General features: G+C 32.8%; 1 protein-coding gene across 6 annotated transcripts in view; it reads left to right on the top strand.

The window, feature by feature from the left end:
* Positions 1–19,807, top strand: part of LOC110997025 (eye-specific diacylglycerol kinase) — an 84,925-nt gene that overhangs the window by 20,317 nt on the left and 44,801 nt on the right. For 4 of the 6 annotated variants that reach the window (XM_045633005.1, XM_045633008.1, XM_022264967.2 and 1 more), the window contains exon 2: positions 12,845–12,989. In XM_045633005.1, the coding sequence (XP_045488961.1) occupies positions 12,845–12,989 (145 nt within the window). Of the gene's footprint in view, positions 1–3,439; positions 3,601–12,844; positions 12,990–19,807 lie in introns of those variants that run through there. The other 2 variants (XM_045633007.1, XM_022264968.2) reach the window with 1 other exon arrangement.

Here is a 19,807-nt window from a genome sequence, read left to right on the forward strand (position 1 = left end):
ATAAAGCACCAATTACGTTTAATTAAAACATTATTTTTAAATATCAATAATTAAATGTTGATTTAAGTTCACAAATATCTATTATCTCACTATAATGGTTCTATGTAAATTTTGTTTAATTACATAACCTTGCCCGGGTCTACCTTTAATGAGAAATGAAAAGAGTGGCGGAAAGTTTCTTGCCAGTTCTTCTTACCCGCTCTACGCCCTTGACTTGCGAAATGGTTGTAAATGCAAATTTACAATTAATTTAATTTGTTTTTTTGACGTTCATAAGTGTACATATTTACCTATATGTAGTTTGAGTTTAATGGTATTCTTTATAAGGATATATAATGCGGAGAGGTTTTTTAAAAATAATAATAATAGCCTTTATTCAGATACATTTTATATTTACATTTAAACAAATTTCCATTTTAATCCTCTTCTAGTGTATCTGTGTGCCCTTTTTTGGCAAAGGCCTCCTCCAAATCCCGCCATTCCTCTCTGCACCGCGCCGCTATCTGCCATATACCACCTGCTGTTTCTTTAATGTGGTCTATCCTCCTTCTGAGTTGTCTCCGTCTTTTGGGTTTGCTGTACCTGTTAAGTAGTTTTGAAACGAAGTTCCTTATCGCGCGTTGTGAAAGGGGTTAGACGAAAAAAAATCTCACGAAAAATTGTAACGACACTTTTTGCTATAGTTGTTGTATACACTGGCTCTCGTCCGATCACCGAAGTTAAGCAACGTTGGGCGAGGTCAGTACTTTGGATGGGTGACAGCCTGGAACACCTTTTTTTTCTTTTCCTAGGGATAAGAAATAAAAACAACAAAATATAACACTACCATCGATGCAGCTTTTTCAAGACATAAATAAAGTAGAATTCAAACATATGTACCTACTTCAGTTACCACAAGCCAATTATTACTAAAGCCTAAAACTACTGATTATGTTTATATAACATTATTTTGTTAGTAATGAAAACAAACTATTACCACCAAAAAAATTATTACAATTCCTTCACTATTAATCGAAAGGAACTTCGTTCCATCCGGGTGTCTCTTGACACCTCTCAAGTTTTTTTTTGCTCCACTTTTCTGTACCTCATGCCATGTGTATAATAAAACCAATATTAAATATATCGATTTCATTGTCTTGTTTTAAATTTAGTTAACTGTATTTAGAACGTAGCAACTTATAGAATAACTAGCTGACCCGGCAAACGTTGTTTTGCCATGTTTTTGTGCCAAAAAATTAAAGTTTATAATTAACAAAAAAAAACATAAGGGGTGATTGTAGAGGGGTGAAAATTATTATTATGTATAGTATATCGTAAAAAAATAAAAACGAAAAATTTTGTCTAAAAAATAAATAAAAAAATTTAGGGGTGGACCACCCATAACATTTAGGGGGATGAAAAATAGATGTTGTTCGATTCTCAGACCTACCTAATACGCACACAAAATTTCATGAGAATCGGTCGAGCCGTTTCGGAGGAGTTCGGTTACTAACCCCGTGACATAAGAATTTTATATATCAGATATCGTGTCTATTGCTCTCACGTTTCTTGCGATCATTTTGACTTTGTTTTTAAACAATTAATTGAGTAAAACCAGCCTTGGCTAATACAATAATTAGAAAACCGTCAAGAACCTGTATGTAATTGGTAGCTCGGGTTGGTACAAAGCCCGGTAAATTGAACGACCCAAGCCTTTCAAAGCAGAAACTAAGTGGCTCATGCCAACAAAGTAATTCATGAATCGCCTGTGGAGGAAGCATGTGCGCTTCAGGAGTACAAATCTAATCACAGACTGATCTGAAGCTCCCAGTGTCTCAGATCGAGAAACTTAGTCGGAATAATTTTGTTAACGCGGTGGGTATGACGTCATCTTTGTGACTGTAGCTGAAGATGTGTCGTACCTACCTACATATGGTCAACATTACATATCTCTTTTTATCGCACTACAAATACAATTTGGCAAAAAGACAAACATTCATAGTAGTGAGACGTTCATAGTCTTTAACCAGGCACAGGGTTACACACAAACAAACCTTCTTCACACCAACGGTAGATCTAGGGGGGTTCATGGGGTTATGACCCCCCTGCTGAGCTGGTTCCAGGACTTATTGAACATAATGATTTTATTTAACATAAAGAGCGTACCAATTCTTAAAAGGCCGGCAACGCACTCGCGAGCCCTCTGGCATTGAGAGTGTCCATGGGCGGCGTCCATCACTTAACATCAGGTGAGCCTCCTGCCCGCCCCCTGTTCTATAAAAAAAAATCAATATTTTGTCACCATCTAGATGTAACTACTATCTATTTATGTATTTAACATAATATAATAACTTTGTATGATGACAAACGTATAAGTTTTTAACTTGACCACGACTGTGACACCCTCCTGTTGTCAAAGCTGCCCTTGCTTCACACATAATAAAAATAAAAACAGCTTATAAGATTGAAACAACAATTCAAAGCACTCTAGGCAAAAGTAAATTATGATTTATTTGTAGAGAAATAAAAGCTGGTTTTGCATGTTTATTGTGTGACGTAATTAAGTCAGGTGATTTGTGGTTAACTCGTTAATAAACCAAGTACTGTTGTAAAAATAAGTAGTCGTAAATAAATGCGTGGTTCGTCGTCTATATTAGAGAATTGTTTTTACTAAAACACGTTTCAGTTGACACGCCAAACACTAGGTCTATTTGGTTGATGTTTTCTTTGCTCAAATCTTCACTTTTTGCGTTATCACTTGAACCACAGAACTATATAATACATAACATAGCGCAAACAAATACTATTTTTTTCCATTACATTATAATATGTAAGATTAGATTAATAATAAGATTATGTTAAAATTTAGCTTATCTTGCTGAAGAACAAGTCTATTATATTAGGTATGAGGGTGTGCAATTATTAAATCAATTACCATCTAAAATTCGCAATATTGGTGTGTTAGACAAATTCAAAAAGGCATTAAACATGTTACTGTGAACATAGTAGACTAAAATTGAGGCGGCTAATGGCGACGTGTATCTCACTCGTATATATACATATTAATATTAAGTTTCTCATGTAAATAAAATATATTTTTTGTAATGATAAATAAAGTTCTTTAAAAATTACTATGAACATGCATTTCGATAAAAAAAATGGTCCAATGGAGAATTTCTGTCTGTTTAAGCGATTCATTTTACACTAAGCACTTATATGGAAAACGTATGTGGCCTATATTAACTTTAAACAATCAACTCGATTTAGTTCCATATACAAACGCGTTCAACACAACAATCTTCTATCAACAAATTCCATATTTAAAATTTTAAGTATAGTTTACTTTGACATATTTTAAATAAATACTTAATAATAATAGTAATTTACATTAATTGCATCTAGTTGCAGTTCAGTGGTTTTATTTACCGTAGTATGCGTACTCGCTGCCCACTGATTGCTGTCAGACCTCATCGGCATGAGGCTCGCTTAGTCACAGCGCGCGCGCCGCGCACTACGCGTAAATTGCCTAAATCGTATTTGTGTTAAAATGGGTTTATTGGATGTTACATTCTCAGTGTTTAAGAAGTGTCCGAATTTAAAGTTCAAAAGAAAACCTAAAAGGTTAGTACATGGCTTTTGATAAACTATCTTTTATCTATTTCAAAACGTATTGTAACCTTATCGTGAGACATTTTCTCGCAAGATTTGTATTTACCGACTATTTCAAATATAAATTTTGTAATGCGTATAAATTTTTAACACACTATATTTTGTCTAAAAAGATATTTTGATTCCGTAAAAGATAAGATAAATGTGTATTTGTACATATATTTAAATTAATAGTTTAAATATGGGTTAGATAAGAAAATAGGCCATTTTAAAATTTCACTATAACGACATTGTTGGCAAAAGTTTTATTATTATTAGTTTAAAATTTAAACATCTAACAGTGTTAAAATAGTTTATTTTGCTATAAATTTAATAATTTCCTAGTTGATGAGTATTTAAGTGGAGTATTATATGGTAATACAGAAATAATTACGTGACCAGAAACAAATACAATGGCGTAGTAAACGCAGAGCCGTGTCTAAATTAAAAAAAAGTTCAATGTCAATAACTGCTATCTCACAACCCAGTCGTTCATTTGATTTAACTGTTACTTAGGAATGTTACAACATATCGAATTCGATGGATTAATAATAATCATTAAAACAATGTTAGCAATATTTTCTTACGGGATGCGTTCATATTTGAATAGTGCAAAACAGCGAAAGTGTCTTCAAGGTCAAGGTGAAACCGAGAAACACATATCGACACTTTTTTCACATTGTTCGCGTGACAAGTTAAAGTAAAGTTAAGTTAAGCAAAAAAAGCGCTTTATCTTCCAAACAATGAACTATTTTAAAATGTTTCAATAAAACAATATTACAGGCCTTACGTCAATGTAATGTCATTCGGTCTGCGAGCAGCGAACCGGTATCCGGACCCTAACCTTGACAGGCCGACCGGTTGAGTATTGCGTTTAAAGACTTAATACTAATATAGATTTTTCTATAATTTAAAAAAAATATTGCTTATAGTTGAAGAAAATTTCGTCTGAATAAAAAGATAGAATCTAGAGTAGTAATAATAATTTATTTCAAGTTTATTTCAACTACAAAGGGAAATAGACAGAAGAATTGGAAATGCATGGAAGAGATATTGGTCCCTATAAGAAGTTATGAAAATAACAGAAGATAGAATGTAAATACTATTAACTACTACTACGGCGTGGTGCTATCTGACTCTCACTAGGTACGTTCCATTGCTTTTATTGCAAAGTGCGCAATTATCACATGGTCTTACGGTAAACAAATACGTTAGAACACCGCCACCCGAAGCACGCACAGAACTTAAACAATGCAGGAATTAATATAATACGATAAATATGATATTTAATTTGTGCACCTGCTAGAACTTACAAGAAAATATAAAACGAAATGATAAACAAAATCCAACATTGAATTAAAATTGAAACTCAAGGAATATTAAGTTTACTCGGAAACAGTAAGTCAAGGTTATTAATACTGTTTGACTTCGCAGCTATTCTCTGACATTGAAATTAGATTTAATTAATAGATAGAAAAAGTTTGTGTATTTAATAACATATTCAATTAAATAGATAATTATATTTGATGATGCTTGGAAGATATAATTGTTACTCACAAAATTTAACAAAAACAATGATAATGATATATAACCGGGATATCATTAAAATCAGTGACCTATCCAAAATTGTCTAGGTTTTAAATTGTAGGCAGCTAATACACCCGTAACTCACAAAAAATATGCGACATGATTAATGTATAAAAATTTGAAAAGCATTTATTTATTTAGTATATTATTTATATAAATTTATAATATATTATAAATATCTCAAAAACATCTTATGTAATATTCAGAGCAAAAAAAAATAAAATCATTCCTATGTTTCAACCGTTAAAAGTTCAAGACGTTGAAATCACTAACAAAAAATGGGAAAAATATCTGGGTCTTAGAATAGATACATATTTAAAGTGGAACTTTCATATATCACACATAATTACCAAACTAAAATCACTTATAGGCAGATTTTGGTCAATATCAAAATGTATTCCTCAATCCGTACGTCATTTAATTTATAATTGTTTAGTCAAGCCACATTTCATATATCTAATTGAAATATGGGGTACGGCATGTAAAAACATAATTTCTAACTTACAAACACTACAAAATAAATTAATAAAATCATTATTTAGATACAATTTTTTAACACCGACTAATAAAATCTACCAAGAAACCAAAATTATGACAATTAAACAACTGTACGTATATAGCACCTGTATCTTGATAAAAAAAAATTTAAATAACTCAATCCATAGTTGCTTGTCGTTTAAAAAAATCAAACACACAACGACACGCAATACTCGTCGAGCGAGTTTGCTTATCTTACCGAAGCCGCGTACAAATTATTTGAAGAAATCTATTAGGTATGAAGGTGTGCAATTATTTAACCAATTACCATCTCAAATTCGTAATATTGGAGTGTTTGACAAATTCAAAAAGGCATTAAAGGTGCATGTTAGAATGAACATAGCTGACTAAAATTGTTACGGCTAATGGCGACGTGTATCTCGCTCGTATATAATATTATATACATATTAATATTAAGTTTCTCATGTAAATAAAATATTTCTGTTTTGTAATGAGAAATAAAGTTCTTTAAACATAATATATTAATAGTTTTCTTTTGAGTAATAAAGTATTTAACACACTCTCCCACACACACACACACTTACACCCCCTCACGTTATTCACATGGAAAACACATCTTGAACACTCCACACTCCACACCATATTATAACTACTTGTAAAATAGTTTGTAAATTATAGGATATAAGGTTTTCAATGAGTTATGTACTTAATGCTAGAGTTTTTGTCTGATATATTTAAGGGGTTAGGCTCTGTATGCTATATATACCGGTTCACATCTAGTTCAGCATCATATAAACCAGACTAATAGTGTTTATAGAACTAGGGCAATTATATATAAGATTTTCCTGTGAAACAAACTTGATATAAATTATTATTATTATTAGTTTTACTTAACTGTACAATGCATATAAATCAAAGAAATAATACTAAACTACTTATTTGTACTACATTTTGCTCGTTATGCAAACACTCGTCCGTCCTTCTGCTGGTAATGAAGAACTGTAGAAGTATCGCTAGTATTAGAGCGTCCATGATTTGTTAGCCGTTAATGAGGTCGAGTGGACCGTGGAGGCTGCTAATACAGGCATAATATAAAGAGGCTTAAGCCATTGATACACTAGGTGATAAAGTGAGAAGTATGCGTATGAAGTCAATTAATACTAATAACCTTGACTTACAGTCTCCGAGTAAACTTATTATTTAATGAGTTTCAATTTTAATTCGATGTTATTTTGTTTATGATTTCGTTTCACATTTTCTTGTAATTTATAGCAGTTTGTCAAATGAAATATCATATTTATTATATCATATTAATTCCTGCATTGTTTTCCTTCTGTGCCTGCCTCAGGTGTCGGTGTTATAACGTGTACGTTAACCATAAGACCCACTGATACACTAGGTGATAAAGTGAGAAGTATGCCAGAACTCAGTAGGACGTAGTAGAAGCGTTGTAGACAGAAATGTCGAAGTTATAACTGAGGCACTATTGCCGGTTGACCTAGCGAGATTTTAAATTTGTCAGCATATCTAGGAGATTAAATTTTTTCGGAGCTTTGTAATATTTATTCCTTGAGCGCACTGTAGGCCTCAAGAGTCACTCGAGAATGGTCTAGCATTGGCACTGCCTAGGTATAACATAAGTGAGAATGTTGCATACTCGCTGCAGAAAGAGCATGCTCACATGTTCTGCGTCACGATGTTGCGCGGCATGTTATTGAACAAAACGTTGCCCAGTGTATCCCTGACGTTACATTACATGCATTCTGAAACAAAACATTTCGCATACACGCTATATGAAAATGCTTTTGTTTGCGTTTTGAAAACAAAGTTTTTAGAATTCAGGCTAATGCGACGTCAATTTTCGCTTTATAAATTAACTTAATTATACCAATTTAAATTTTTTCCGGGGTTTCAGTTTGATTACGTTCACATAAAAAACATTGTCATGCTAATGTTTTTTCTGCTTATTGATTCCATATTTAAGATTGGGGCGAATGCATCTCTACACCAACTCACAGAAAGGTTCGGGTTTATCACTGCCGGAATCATCAGAAAGTTTTCTTTCACCGTTGTCATCTGACAAAGATAGATAGATATCTACTATACCAAACTATGTATTCAGGAGTGTATCTATTGTGCTTAGCAAAGTCAGATCCATCCTAGTACAACACTAGTATTCTTACGATATTTTTTTTTAACTGGAAAAGTACAAAGATAGATTATAAAAAAAACCCATATCTCGATTCATTTGCTTTCTTAGCTATATATTTTTTTATATAATATATTGGTTCGATGATTAGTCATTTCGCGTTTGGGATTTTGTATAGGAATGACATTAACTTCTTTAATACGTGACCATACAACTTCGTTTTAGATCACGGCTATCAAAAAAGAGATTTTGTCTGCAGGCCCTGGGGGCTTAGACAAGATGCCTTAACAGTAGTGTATGTAGAAAGTCCAAAAAGAATTTGTATGAAAATTTGTCGACACGAACTGTCAGTTTCATACAAATTAAGTTCTCTACATACGCTACTGCTAAGGCATCTTTAAACCCCCTGAGTACACTTTTGTCAACTGTCAGAAATAACATTTGACATTGTTTTATTATATTAGTTATAAAGAGGTTAACTGTCAAGACTATCGTCACGAAGCAAGCATAATTAAAAACCCATAAATTAATATCACGAACGTAGGTCACGAATAGTTTTTGTGTATTTAATATTCAACATTAATTTATTTAAAACGTTTAATAGATTCCTTGTACAGGTTTCTTTTGATAGAATTTTATATGAAACAAATTTGGGGTTTAGATAAGAATTCCTACATGTGTCACGAGTGACGTATGAAAATGTTCAGGGGGAATTAATGTTAAGTAGCGGGTCATGTCAGCTGTCGTCGGATGAGATTGTAGAACAGACGACAAAAAGCAACGTGTTTTGGTTGTAATTGTTCTGTCATCTAGTTCAATTACACGTATCACGAACCGCCTTACTTTTGAGCCGACATTTCCTATTTAATACGCTAGGTAATGAAAGGGAAGGCTTATAAGATACTAAGGGTGCAGAGGCAGTCGATTTAAGGTCTTTAAAGTTATACCTCATTTATCTCTAATTAATAAAACACGTAAACTATGTATATAACAGTGTCACCATCGTGTCCTTTTTTATTTCTTTTAAGACTGACATCGAATTTTCGCTCGATGTGAATAGTCTCATGAATATTAGTTCGTTGTGAACACGCCCACACACCTGTAACATTCAAAGGGATTCGCCAAAAAACTGACAGCCGAATGGAGCGCGCTCGGGAGATTTATGCTGACTTCGAGCGAATATTCAATGTCACCCGCCACCTTTTAGACGAATATTGTTTTTAATTATATTGATTTCGTTTGTATAAGGAGGCTCCCAATCTATGTTTCAAAGTCAACTGGTTTCTTAATATGGTGCTACAACATTTGAGGGCTGGGCCTCATTTCTGTTGCGTAGTATTTCTAATAATTGTAGCTGATCAAACCTGTCGCCGTCAGCTGTTTTCTATGGAAAGGCCTGTATAAAAACCAAAGTTGACCATTCTAGTCGTATAGTTTTATTTTTTGCTGAGACTAACAAATATATAGGTATAAAATTTAACATTTTTACTCCATTAAAAAAATGATTTTCATTTCAATTCAAGTAACAATACATGGCAAGGCTTGACTAGGTATGTACTGCTGTAGTATAAAACTGTCCTTATTTATTGCTCTAGTCAGTCATATGGTGGACGGCAGATATTAAATTCTAATAACGAAAATAAATTCAGAGCCTAAAAAGTGAAGAGTCGATAAATTATGCACCAAGAAACTCCGACCTGAACCTGCTTTTGCGTGCGGTCGTGTCAGAATTCCGGAGTAGAGTAGAAAAGATTAAAGTCTGCGCAGTCAGTGTTATGACGCAAGGCCCGACTAACTTTTGACGGATAAAATATGTACCATATGTTTCGAATGGGGCTGTGCGTGAATGGCCATTCTCTATAGAGATATGCCGTGGCAAACAAATGAACACTAAACAAATAAATCTTATGGAAATTAAATTAACACATTAAGTCTACTTCGGCCTTGAAGTAAAATGGTCGTGACTTTGCATTAAACAGGTTTATGTTATCCTGAGTCCGCATTATTTAAATTAACCTTTCGGTACGAGGAATTGAATAAAATCTAAAAATACACACTATTGTATGTATATATTCTATACGTTTTAATTTAAATATTTATTTCTGTATAAATATCCAGACTATGGTTGCTCAAGCTCAGACCTAAATTCTCTATATTCTTGGTTTCAACAAAATCTGCTAACCATAAGTATCTCAACACCTTATGTAATATTCTGACCAAGATATAAAATCATTCCTATCTTTCAACCGTTAAAAGTTAAACGATAAAATCACTTATAGGCAGATTTTGGTCTATATCAAAATGTATTCCTCAATCCGTACGTCGTTCAATTTATAATTGTTTAGTCAAGCCACATTTCATATAATTGAAATATGGCATGTAAAAACAAAATTTCTAACTTAGAAACATGACAAAACAAATTAATAAAAGCATAAAGCGAGTTTGCTTATCTTGCCGAAGCCGCGTACAAATTATATGAAGAAACCTATTAGGTATAAGGGTCTGCAATTATTTAATCAATTACCATCTCAAATTCGCATTGGAGTGTTTGACAAATTTAAAAAGGCAGTAAAGATGCATGTTAGAATGAACACAGTTGACTAAAATTAAGACGGCTTATGGCGACCTGTATCTCGCTCGTATATATACATTAATATAAGGTCTCTCATGTAAACAAAATATTTTTTAGTAATGAGAAATAAAGTTCTTTATACATTATACGTTTTAATTTAAATATTAAAAAAAAAACATGTGCAATTCACACATGGCAGAAGTGAAACCTTTAAAAGCAAAGTTTTTATAATTAATCAAATATAAATTAATCATTTTTCACTATCTAAATGTGTGTGTTCTTTAAAAACAGTATATTTAATGATACATTTTAATTTATAAGTTTAATATAAATCTTTAGTTTGGCAAAAACTAAAACATCGAAAGTTTAAAATTCGATCAAATGAAAAAGCGGCAGTAAAGAGAGGCTGTATATTGCCTCCTATCTCATTTTCTCCTACGTTAAATCTTATGAATTTATGTTTCTGTCTCTTTACCGCTGCATCCGGTTTGAAATCACGACGATTCTAAAGAAGTTTATCTATCTCATTTTCTCCCACGTTAAATCATATGAATTAATGTTTCTGTCTCTTTTTACTGTCGCTTTTCCGTTGCATCCGGTTTGAAATCACAACGATTCTAAAGAAGTTTCACTTCAAAAACATCACTGAAATGTGTTTAACCTAACCATAGTCGTGATTGACATTAATATATTTTTATTTGACATTAACATAGAATTGACGTATCTCATAAAAAATTCTTTCACAATTTTTTTAAAAAAAGTTCACACCAGCATGTCGTTATGATTCGCGACAATTTGCAACAATCTCAAACTCAAATTAACTATTCATGTAGGTAACCTACTCTTATAAACGTCAACAGAAAAGATGTTAAATTGATTCTAAATTTACTACCAGTTCGTAAATCCAGGGGCGGGCAAGAACTGGCAAGAAACTTTTCGCCGCTCGTTCTAATGGATAAGTTTTGAATTTCGTCAAGACTATTGATTAATTTACTTTTAACGAGAGGTTTGTATTTATTCGCACGTACTTTTTCTTTTATCTTCACCTGTAATAAATTTATATAGCAAGCCTGACCTAGACTACAGATTTCTATATGCAATTGTTTATAATATAAATACACCAAAATTAAGCGTTTAAAACGATTTTATTAAGATTTTTCACATTTACCTAAAATTATACACGAACAGGTGTGTTAGTAATACGGGGAGATAGAGCGTCGTTGGAGGATGTCTCGCAGTTGTAACACCTCCAACTGTTTGTGCTGGCGACCAGTTCCTCGCTACTTACGCACTCCAGGTGAAATTGAGATGCGCAACGGCTGCATCTGATAGACGCACAGCCTTCAATAGTACGCTTGCAATGAGCACAATCCATCTTCTTATCTTAATACTTAATATCTTAAAGATACTGCGACTGATTTAAATAGTTCCAGTTATCGGAAATCAAGCTTTTGAAGCAAACAAATTAACCGTTCGCGCAAGAGAGAATTGAAATTTTGTATCACTTTACAATTTTTATACAATTTTAATTTTAAGCGAAGAACTGATTCGTGTAAAGACAAGCCAAAGAATGATGTGATACACGGGATTTCATAGTTATTCGATTTTCAAATGTCTTTTTAAATAATTCTTTTTCGGTTTGTTTTTTTTTTATTTTGGCCAGTATTTATAAATTGAATGACGTGAACCATATTTTTAATAAGTTACAAAATTCTTAGTTTAATACACCATTTTAAATTAAAACTTTTTTGTTGTTGTGGTGTCTAATGTAATAATACTTTGCAATTCAAGAAATCACATTGTGTCGTGTTAGCTCTATTGTATTGTTTTATTTTATCGCCGTCTAACTACTATCGTTTATGTATATACGTCTAATATACTATTAATATAAGACTAGGTATTATAGGTAAGTAATATGTGATTCTAATGTTCATTGGCAACACACCGTTATATTGATCAATTTTGTTGTCATCCTCCGTAACATTGACAATTGACAACAACAGCAATGACCGATTGTCACTATGTAACATTCTCAAATCATTCTCACTTTATGGCGCCAAAATCTAGACAAAGAAAAGGCCATGTCAATCATTTTCGTCAAAATTAACTTTATATAAATTTTTTTAGATTATTATTATGTTGTACTACATTATATTGTTAAGATATAGATGTCTATATCTATACACCGTATATATATTAAAATGTGTAATTGTCATGGTTAGTTAGCGAATTATATCATTATTTCACCCAGAATCTGAGCCGTAAACATTATAATAGCGTCACTAATAAAGCAAAGTTTAAAAATACTAAAAAAACTCTTAACTTTAAACTGTTAGTAAGAAGTGTTTGTAAAGCTGTTTGCAAAGCAATTTATTTTGCGAACATATTAATAATAAATATGATTTTTACAGACGGACAAGTGACGGCGCAGCTACAGGGCCCAGGGTTCTACGGTCAACACCAGATTGGAGTGAGGCAGCTGTAAGTGGTGAGCACCTGTGGCAACCGACCTCAGTTTCTGGGGACTGCTGTTATGTTGGCGATTCTGAGTGTCAGGTGAGTACTATACATTTTTATTAGTACAGAGAACCTTAAGCACCTATCCGGTTGCAAAACTCCGAAACAGTACATTGTTTCTTTCCATTTTTTTGTTATCGTTTCTTAAAGTAGGACAAATGGAAAAAATATATGGTGGAGTTGAGTACTTAAAGTATCCATTTTGACAGACCGATACACGATTTAAATTAATTCACTCCATAGAAGAAAAAAAATAGCCCATTTTGGTTTGATTTTTTAGATTGAAAGATCGACCGCAAGATCGTTACTCTCGACACCTAATCATATATGTATGTATTAAAAAAATCAGTGGCGCTACAACCTCTTTAGGTCTTGGCCTCAGATTTCTGAATCTGTTTCATGATCATTTTTTTTAAATCTAATAGGCAATTAGCTGATCAGCCTCCAGTTCCTGACACACGTCGTCGACATTTTGGATCTAAGACGTGTCGGTTTCCTCACGATGTTTTCCTTCACCGTTTGAGCAAATGTTAAATGCGCACATAGAAAGAAAGTACATTGGTGCACAGCCGGGAATCGTATAATATTACGTAAATCTCCAAGTAATGTGTATAACTATAACTAAGGTATAAAATCCTTCTAGAATTTATAATATTAGATATGTTCTAATGGTGGTAATACGCTAAATTGAAATAAATCATGATAAATTAACAAATAACTAAGGATTTATTTACTGATATCCGATGCGAGGAAACGTTGTCTATATACTAGGCTAGGTACAAATTGCCAATTATTTAAGAGAGTAATTACGACACTTTAGGGTAAATAATATTAAACATACATATTTACATGACAAAAAGGTAATATAAAAAAGTAGACAGAACGATTATAATTCTGATAACATTACTTCAGACAATACATACTAAATATAAATGTATGTACACGTATTAGGGTATATGATAAGTGTTACATATACAGAAGTGTGTATTTACTGGTACTAGGACTTAATACTAACGAAGTACAATAAAGTATGGAGTAATGGAGAGCAGTTTTGGCCTCGTGGCTTCAACGTGTAATTCTCATCTCTATGGTCATAGGTTCGACCCCGGCTTTTCACGAATGGACTTTCTATTTTCGCACCCGCTCTGTTGAAGACAACATCGTGAGGAAACCGACATGCCTTAGACTCAACGTCGATGGTGTCTGTCAGGCACAGATAGTTGATTACCTACTTACCTATTAGAAATGATCAGGGAACAGATACAGAATTCTGACTTTAAAGGTTGTAGTGCCATTAGTATATGCATGATAAAGTCTTAAAAAAATTGCAAACAAAATTATTGAAGAAGCGTAACATATAAAATGTTAAAAAAGACACTTAGGTTAAGCTTCTTTTTATATTTTGCTTGAACAAAATTGTTTTAAGGAAAATTCCAGGAAAACGCGACGGCAACAACTCAATCAACTTCGGAAAAAGGCAAAAAATCATGAACGAACCTTTAAATATTTCCTAGAATCTCACTTTCCTCTTTCAGTGAGGCTTCCCAAAATAATAGCTTATCTGGGAATCGAACAATGCTAAGCTATGAATAGAATTATTAAAGGACAGTCCAACTTGATCCAGAAATTCTATCACTTGGCTTGAATCGATTTGATCCAAGTGTGATATTTTATCAAAGCTAAATTTGTTTTCAAGTAATCCTTCATACATGAAGGAATCAATGGCGCCTGATTTTTATTAAAAAGCGCCATTACTTGATTGGAATTTTTCATACGTTATATCGCTTTTTAATTTCTTGCTATTCCCCGTTTTTACAAACTCGTGAAATCATATTTCCTTTTGTCGAGTGGAAATGTACCTAAGTTTTTAATGCTCAAATACAAATATGTCTATAGTATAATGCGTACTTAAATCAAAAATCTTATTTAGAAGTGTACAAGCCAAGGCTGTACATTTTGCTCACTCAGGCTTTCTTAGTTGTAAAAGCGTGGCGATTAGAGTTAGTTAGAGATTAGTAGCGAAGTGAGTGTCTGCGTCTGCCACCACAATGGTGGTGGCAAGCACTCACTTCAACTGTAACTTTGCAATCATTCGTTTCATAGCTATTATCTAAATCATGGGTTTTACGCCCCAAAAGTATACCCTGTAGCAGGCACTCTCTTCAATTGTTACATTGCATTAATTCGATTCATAGAGATTAACATTTAATTATTTCGCTTGTTTTCTGGTGTTGTACGCGAGTGGTTAATATAGAGCAAAACTAAAATCCTCTATTATTCAAAGAACCCCGAAACCCAGGAACCGTTTAAGAAGTCTTAATGGATATATATATAATCGCCTTGTTGTTAATAATAATAATAAAGTTTTAGTTAAAGGCGGAAGTCTGGGTCTAAAATTTCAAATCGGATACCTGATATGTTTGTGTGAGCACGGATATTAACTTTAAACTATTACTAGTATATCGAAGATTTGTGTTCATAAAAATTATCAAATCATTTCTATTTATTAGCACAGAATTGTATAATTATAAAGTTTTATTTATTTAAAGCTAGTGAGAGATTATTTGTAAACTTAAAGCCCCTTAGTGGCTTCAACGTGCGATTATCATCCCTGTGGTCGTAGATTCGATTCCCGGCTGTGCACCAATGGACTTTCTTTCTATGTGCGTGGATATCTTTTATATGAAAAAATCTTCTGGAAACCGGCTTTCTTAGTCCCAAAAACTCGTCGGCGTGTTAGACACAGAAGGCTGATCACCTACTTGCCTATTAGATTGACAAATAATCATGAAGTAGATACATAAACCTGAGGCCCAGGCCTAAAAATAGTTGTATTGCCGCTAAATTTTTGAAGTCCCTATTTCATTAATAAATGACGTTAACTGTTAACCTCTCTTTCTACCTATGCGTTTATACAGTTTATGTGTGTGTATATACTGAAACAGACAAAAGTTACTAAACTATTAACTATTAAGGCCTAATTAATGGTCTCAAGCCTACATCTATTCTACAGTAAAAACTTTCCATAAAAATTTTCTTACAACAAATTAAAACTTTATGGAAAAGTTTTACCAGCTTTATCCTGCTCATTTCGAGCCATTACAATAGCTCTTAACGATGCCGAGTTAACACAACTTTGTACGAGGCAAGGAATTATTTCCCCGACAGCCATTACTTTCGTATCTATTGTATCCAACGGTTAGTTGAATGTAAGATTAATGAACCCTTTCCAGCATTAGCAGCAATGACTTGTCACTGCCGATACAAAGCCTTTACCTTTCATTTACTAATTGCTTGAATATGTATAACGTTTTATATTATACTGCTATATGTAGAGCGATATTTGATGGGATTGTAGAACAATAAAAAGTGTCATAAGTCACATGTCAGAAGAACTTCTTGAATAAATTTAAATTTAATTATTACTAAGCTAAAGTCCCAATAGATGATTATGTACCAGTATATGATCACGCCATGTATTTGTATATCTATATTCACAGTGGTTGCATACTGTATACGTGCTTATGATAATATAAATAATAACAAATCTGCGTTTACTGCACAAGACGTTGTGCGACAGAATTGCAATCTAAAGTATGTAAGTACTAAACGAATACATCAACCAATAGTGTTATTTTTTTGATCTCCCTTTCTCACTCTCTCTGTCGGTCTCAATCGCTCTCTCTCATTTCTTCGACAAATCGCTGCACCTTTTTGTGACGTTTCATTCGTTAAAATTTCACCCTCATGCGCCTAAAGAAGTTTTACTTCAAAAATGCTCGTAAAAAAATACGTGTTAAAAATAGGTGGGTCAGAAGCGTTTCTTCTGATTTCGACGTATGAGTGTCATCCCTCTAATCATAGGTTGTGCAAAATTGTATTTTTGTATGTGCATGCGCGCTTTACACTCGCCAGTACGGAGGAAAACATGTGAGGAAACCGGTGTTGCCTTTGATCCAAAAACGACGGCATACGATGATAAACGTGGTATTGTAAATCTAACGACATTGAGGGGTCTACCATATAAGCTACTATTACTTGCGCACATAGACAATGTTTATCATATCATTTTTCAGGCTCGAATTTAATGACGTGGAATAAGTGATACCATTATGATCCTATGTTCCAAAATGCAAGACAAGACTCCTAATCGCCGGTTTATCCAATGGTGTATATCGAGAGAGCAGAATGATGAAAATCATAATTAAAACATTATTTATGTGTCAATGGCATGTAAATAGTTTATTTAAAAAGCAATTACATAACGTAAATATTAACTAAACATATCACGAGAAAATCTTGAAACAAACGATGGTCGAATTTAATTAGTTTCATCTACATTCGAACAGCCCAAAACTTTGTTAATAGAATGCTATCAATCCGAAACCCTCATAAATTCAACCTTTACTATTGCCGTGATTATTGTGGTTCAACTTGTACCACAATATTACCATCGGTAAAGCAGGAACGAATCATGCAATGTCTATACCAATATCAAAGTGTTTGATTAATGATTTTTTAATACAGGATACATTTGAACAAGATCAGTCTCCGCGAACTTGTCTAATGTCTAGTGCCTGTCTTATTTTCTGCCATAGGAAGAATTTAATTGATATTCTATATAAAATGTAGGAATTCACGTTGTTATTCAAACTATAGATAGTTAAAAAATCTTTTTTCGTAAGTATTTTCTATATTTTAGTCATATCATAACGCCGTTTTCCTAAAGAAGTAGGTAAAGACAATGGATGCCCTGGAGGAAACCCAAAACTCGACGTCGTGTGTCAGGCACAGGAGGCTGATATCCTACAAGATTGTTAAATGATCATAAAACAGATATAGGTAGAAATCTGAGGAGTAGACCAAAAAAAGATTGCAACTGATAAAAAAATCTATCTTAATATATATCAATTTCCTGTCACGATGTTTGTCCGCGATGGGCTCCTAAACTACTTAATCGATTTTAAAGGAAATTGACACACCGTGATCAGTCTGGTCCAACTTAAGAGATAGGATAGCTTAGATCTTTAATAATTATAGTCGCAATTTTATTTTATTGCAAATTATATGTCTATAATTAATTGACAGTCACAAGCATCTGTTAAGTCCAAAAGATTCTAACAGATATCGATACTTTTCGACTGGATTCAGTAAGTAATCAATAGCTGGCACTGCTATGGTAAACCGACAAACGTGTCATATAAGCTAAAAATTCAATATCATGATTACCACGTGTTATTGAGGCTAAAGTATAAATTAAATTTATTTTGTGAAACGAAGGAGAAACGAAGTTCGCGAGGGCGACTAGTATTTAGATATATTTCTTTTAAATCACGTTCACAAGTGTAAGTAATAAATAAATTTTCATTTGATTTCTCAACAGTTACCGTAGGTACCTTTTGGATTAGCTTTTCTATGAATGCCGTATTCTGAATAGAACTTGCAACTATACAGAACGGAAGATGTCTCAAATATCAAGACGGGAAATACTACACGTCGATTGCGGCTACCTACCCTCGTTATCTCGAACTCATCAAAGATTTGGTGCATATATCTCCCATTAAGACCTCTCGCGTATCTAAATTAATTGGATAAATTAGTTTAGTTAGAGGTACGAGCTAAGTTTATTAGATATTTAGTAGCTAGCTTCTCCCGCGAACTTTGTTTTACCTTGCTACATATTTTGTTAAATGTAAACTTTGTTGGTAGTGATTTGAAAGGACGAACGAAAAAGCGACAGTAAAAAGATAGACATAAACTCATAACATTTAGCGTGGGATAAAATGAGATAGGAAGCATTATACAGTATGTAAACTTTAAATAAGATATTAAATTAAATATTGATATTAAACTTAAAAATTAAAATTAAAAATTAAATTACAAAATTTAAAGAAAACTCTATTGCATTTAGATAGTAAAAATGATTAATTTACATATTAATAATAAAATAATTTTTTTAATCATTGTTGTATTTATAAAAATAAAGTATTGATATTAAACTTTTACTTCTACCACATTTTACTAAGGTTCTTAATACAATAAATGAAATATTTTGCTATGCCATAGAGACTGTTATTCGGAATTGAAACTTAAAAACGGTAATGCCTCCTATAACACGCTAAATTGGTGGCGCGTTATAGGAAACGCGTTGTTGGAGTATTCTCACATAGACAGTAATATAGCACACCTCACATACACACCATCACGTACATACCCACACTTATACATCATCACACAACACAACTAATTTAGGCTTAGTTAAATAAATTAAATCATAATTAGTCAAATTTATTAAATAATTTTTGTTTGTTTGTTCCCTTTTATAAATCTTTTTGTTGTTAAATGTATCATGTATTCCATCTTTGGCTATATTCTCAGTGTATTTGTTTGTAATTATACTATATAATTTATGTTAGCTGTAGGAGTACTAAATAAATCATAATCATGTGCAATCTCCGATGTATGGGGAAATACCCGTGTTAAACTAGAGACTAAAATCGCGTAATATGGAGCTGTGTTATAAGAGTACCGTGTTTTTATTTGTCTATCCATAAAAGCCTTTCTCAGAGTTCAAGGTGTAAATATAAAAATATCTCAAACTGGTCCAGCTGTCTTCGAGTTTAGTTCCTAACAACATTTTGCGATTCATTTTTGTTTACTAATGTGGTAACCGCGGAAATGTTAATTTGATTTAAGCAAACAGACAAAAGTAAATAAAAAACAAGTCTTCTGTGTTTACTTATAAACTAACACTGTTTGTTTAATAGATTAAGAGTGTGTATCAAGCCTGCGGCACCGTGTTCAAAGGTGTGCAGTGTGCAATTTTTTCTGTATAAAAAAAACATATGTGCAATTCA

This window comes from Pieris rapae, chromosome 22 (genome assembly GCF_905147795.1).
Source record: "Pieris rapae chromosome 22, ilPieRapa1.1, whole genome shotgun sequence".
NCBI classification, from domain to species: Eukaryota; Metazoa; Arthropoda; class Insecta; order Lepidoptera; family Pieridae; genus Pieris; species Pieris rapae.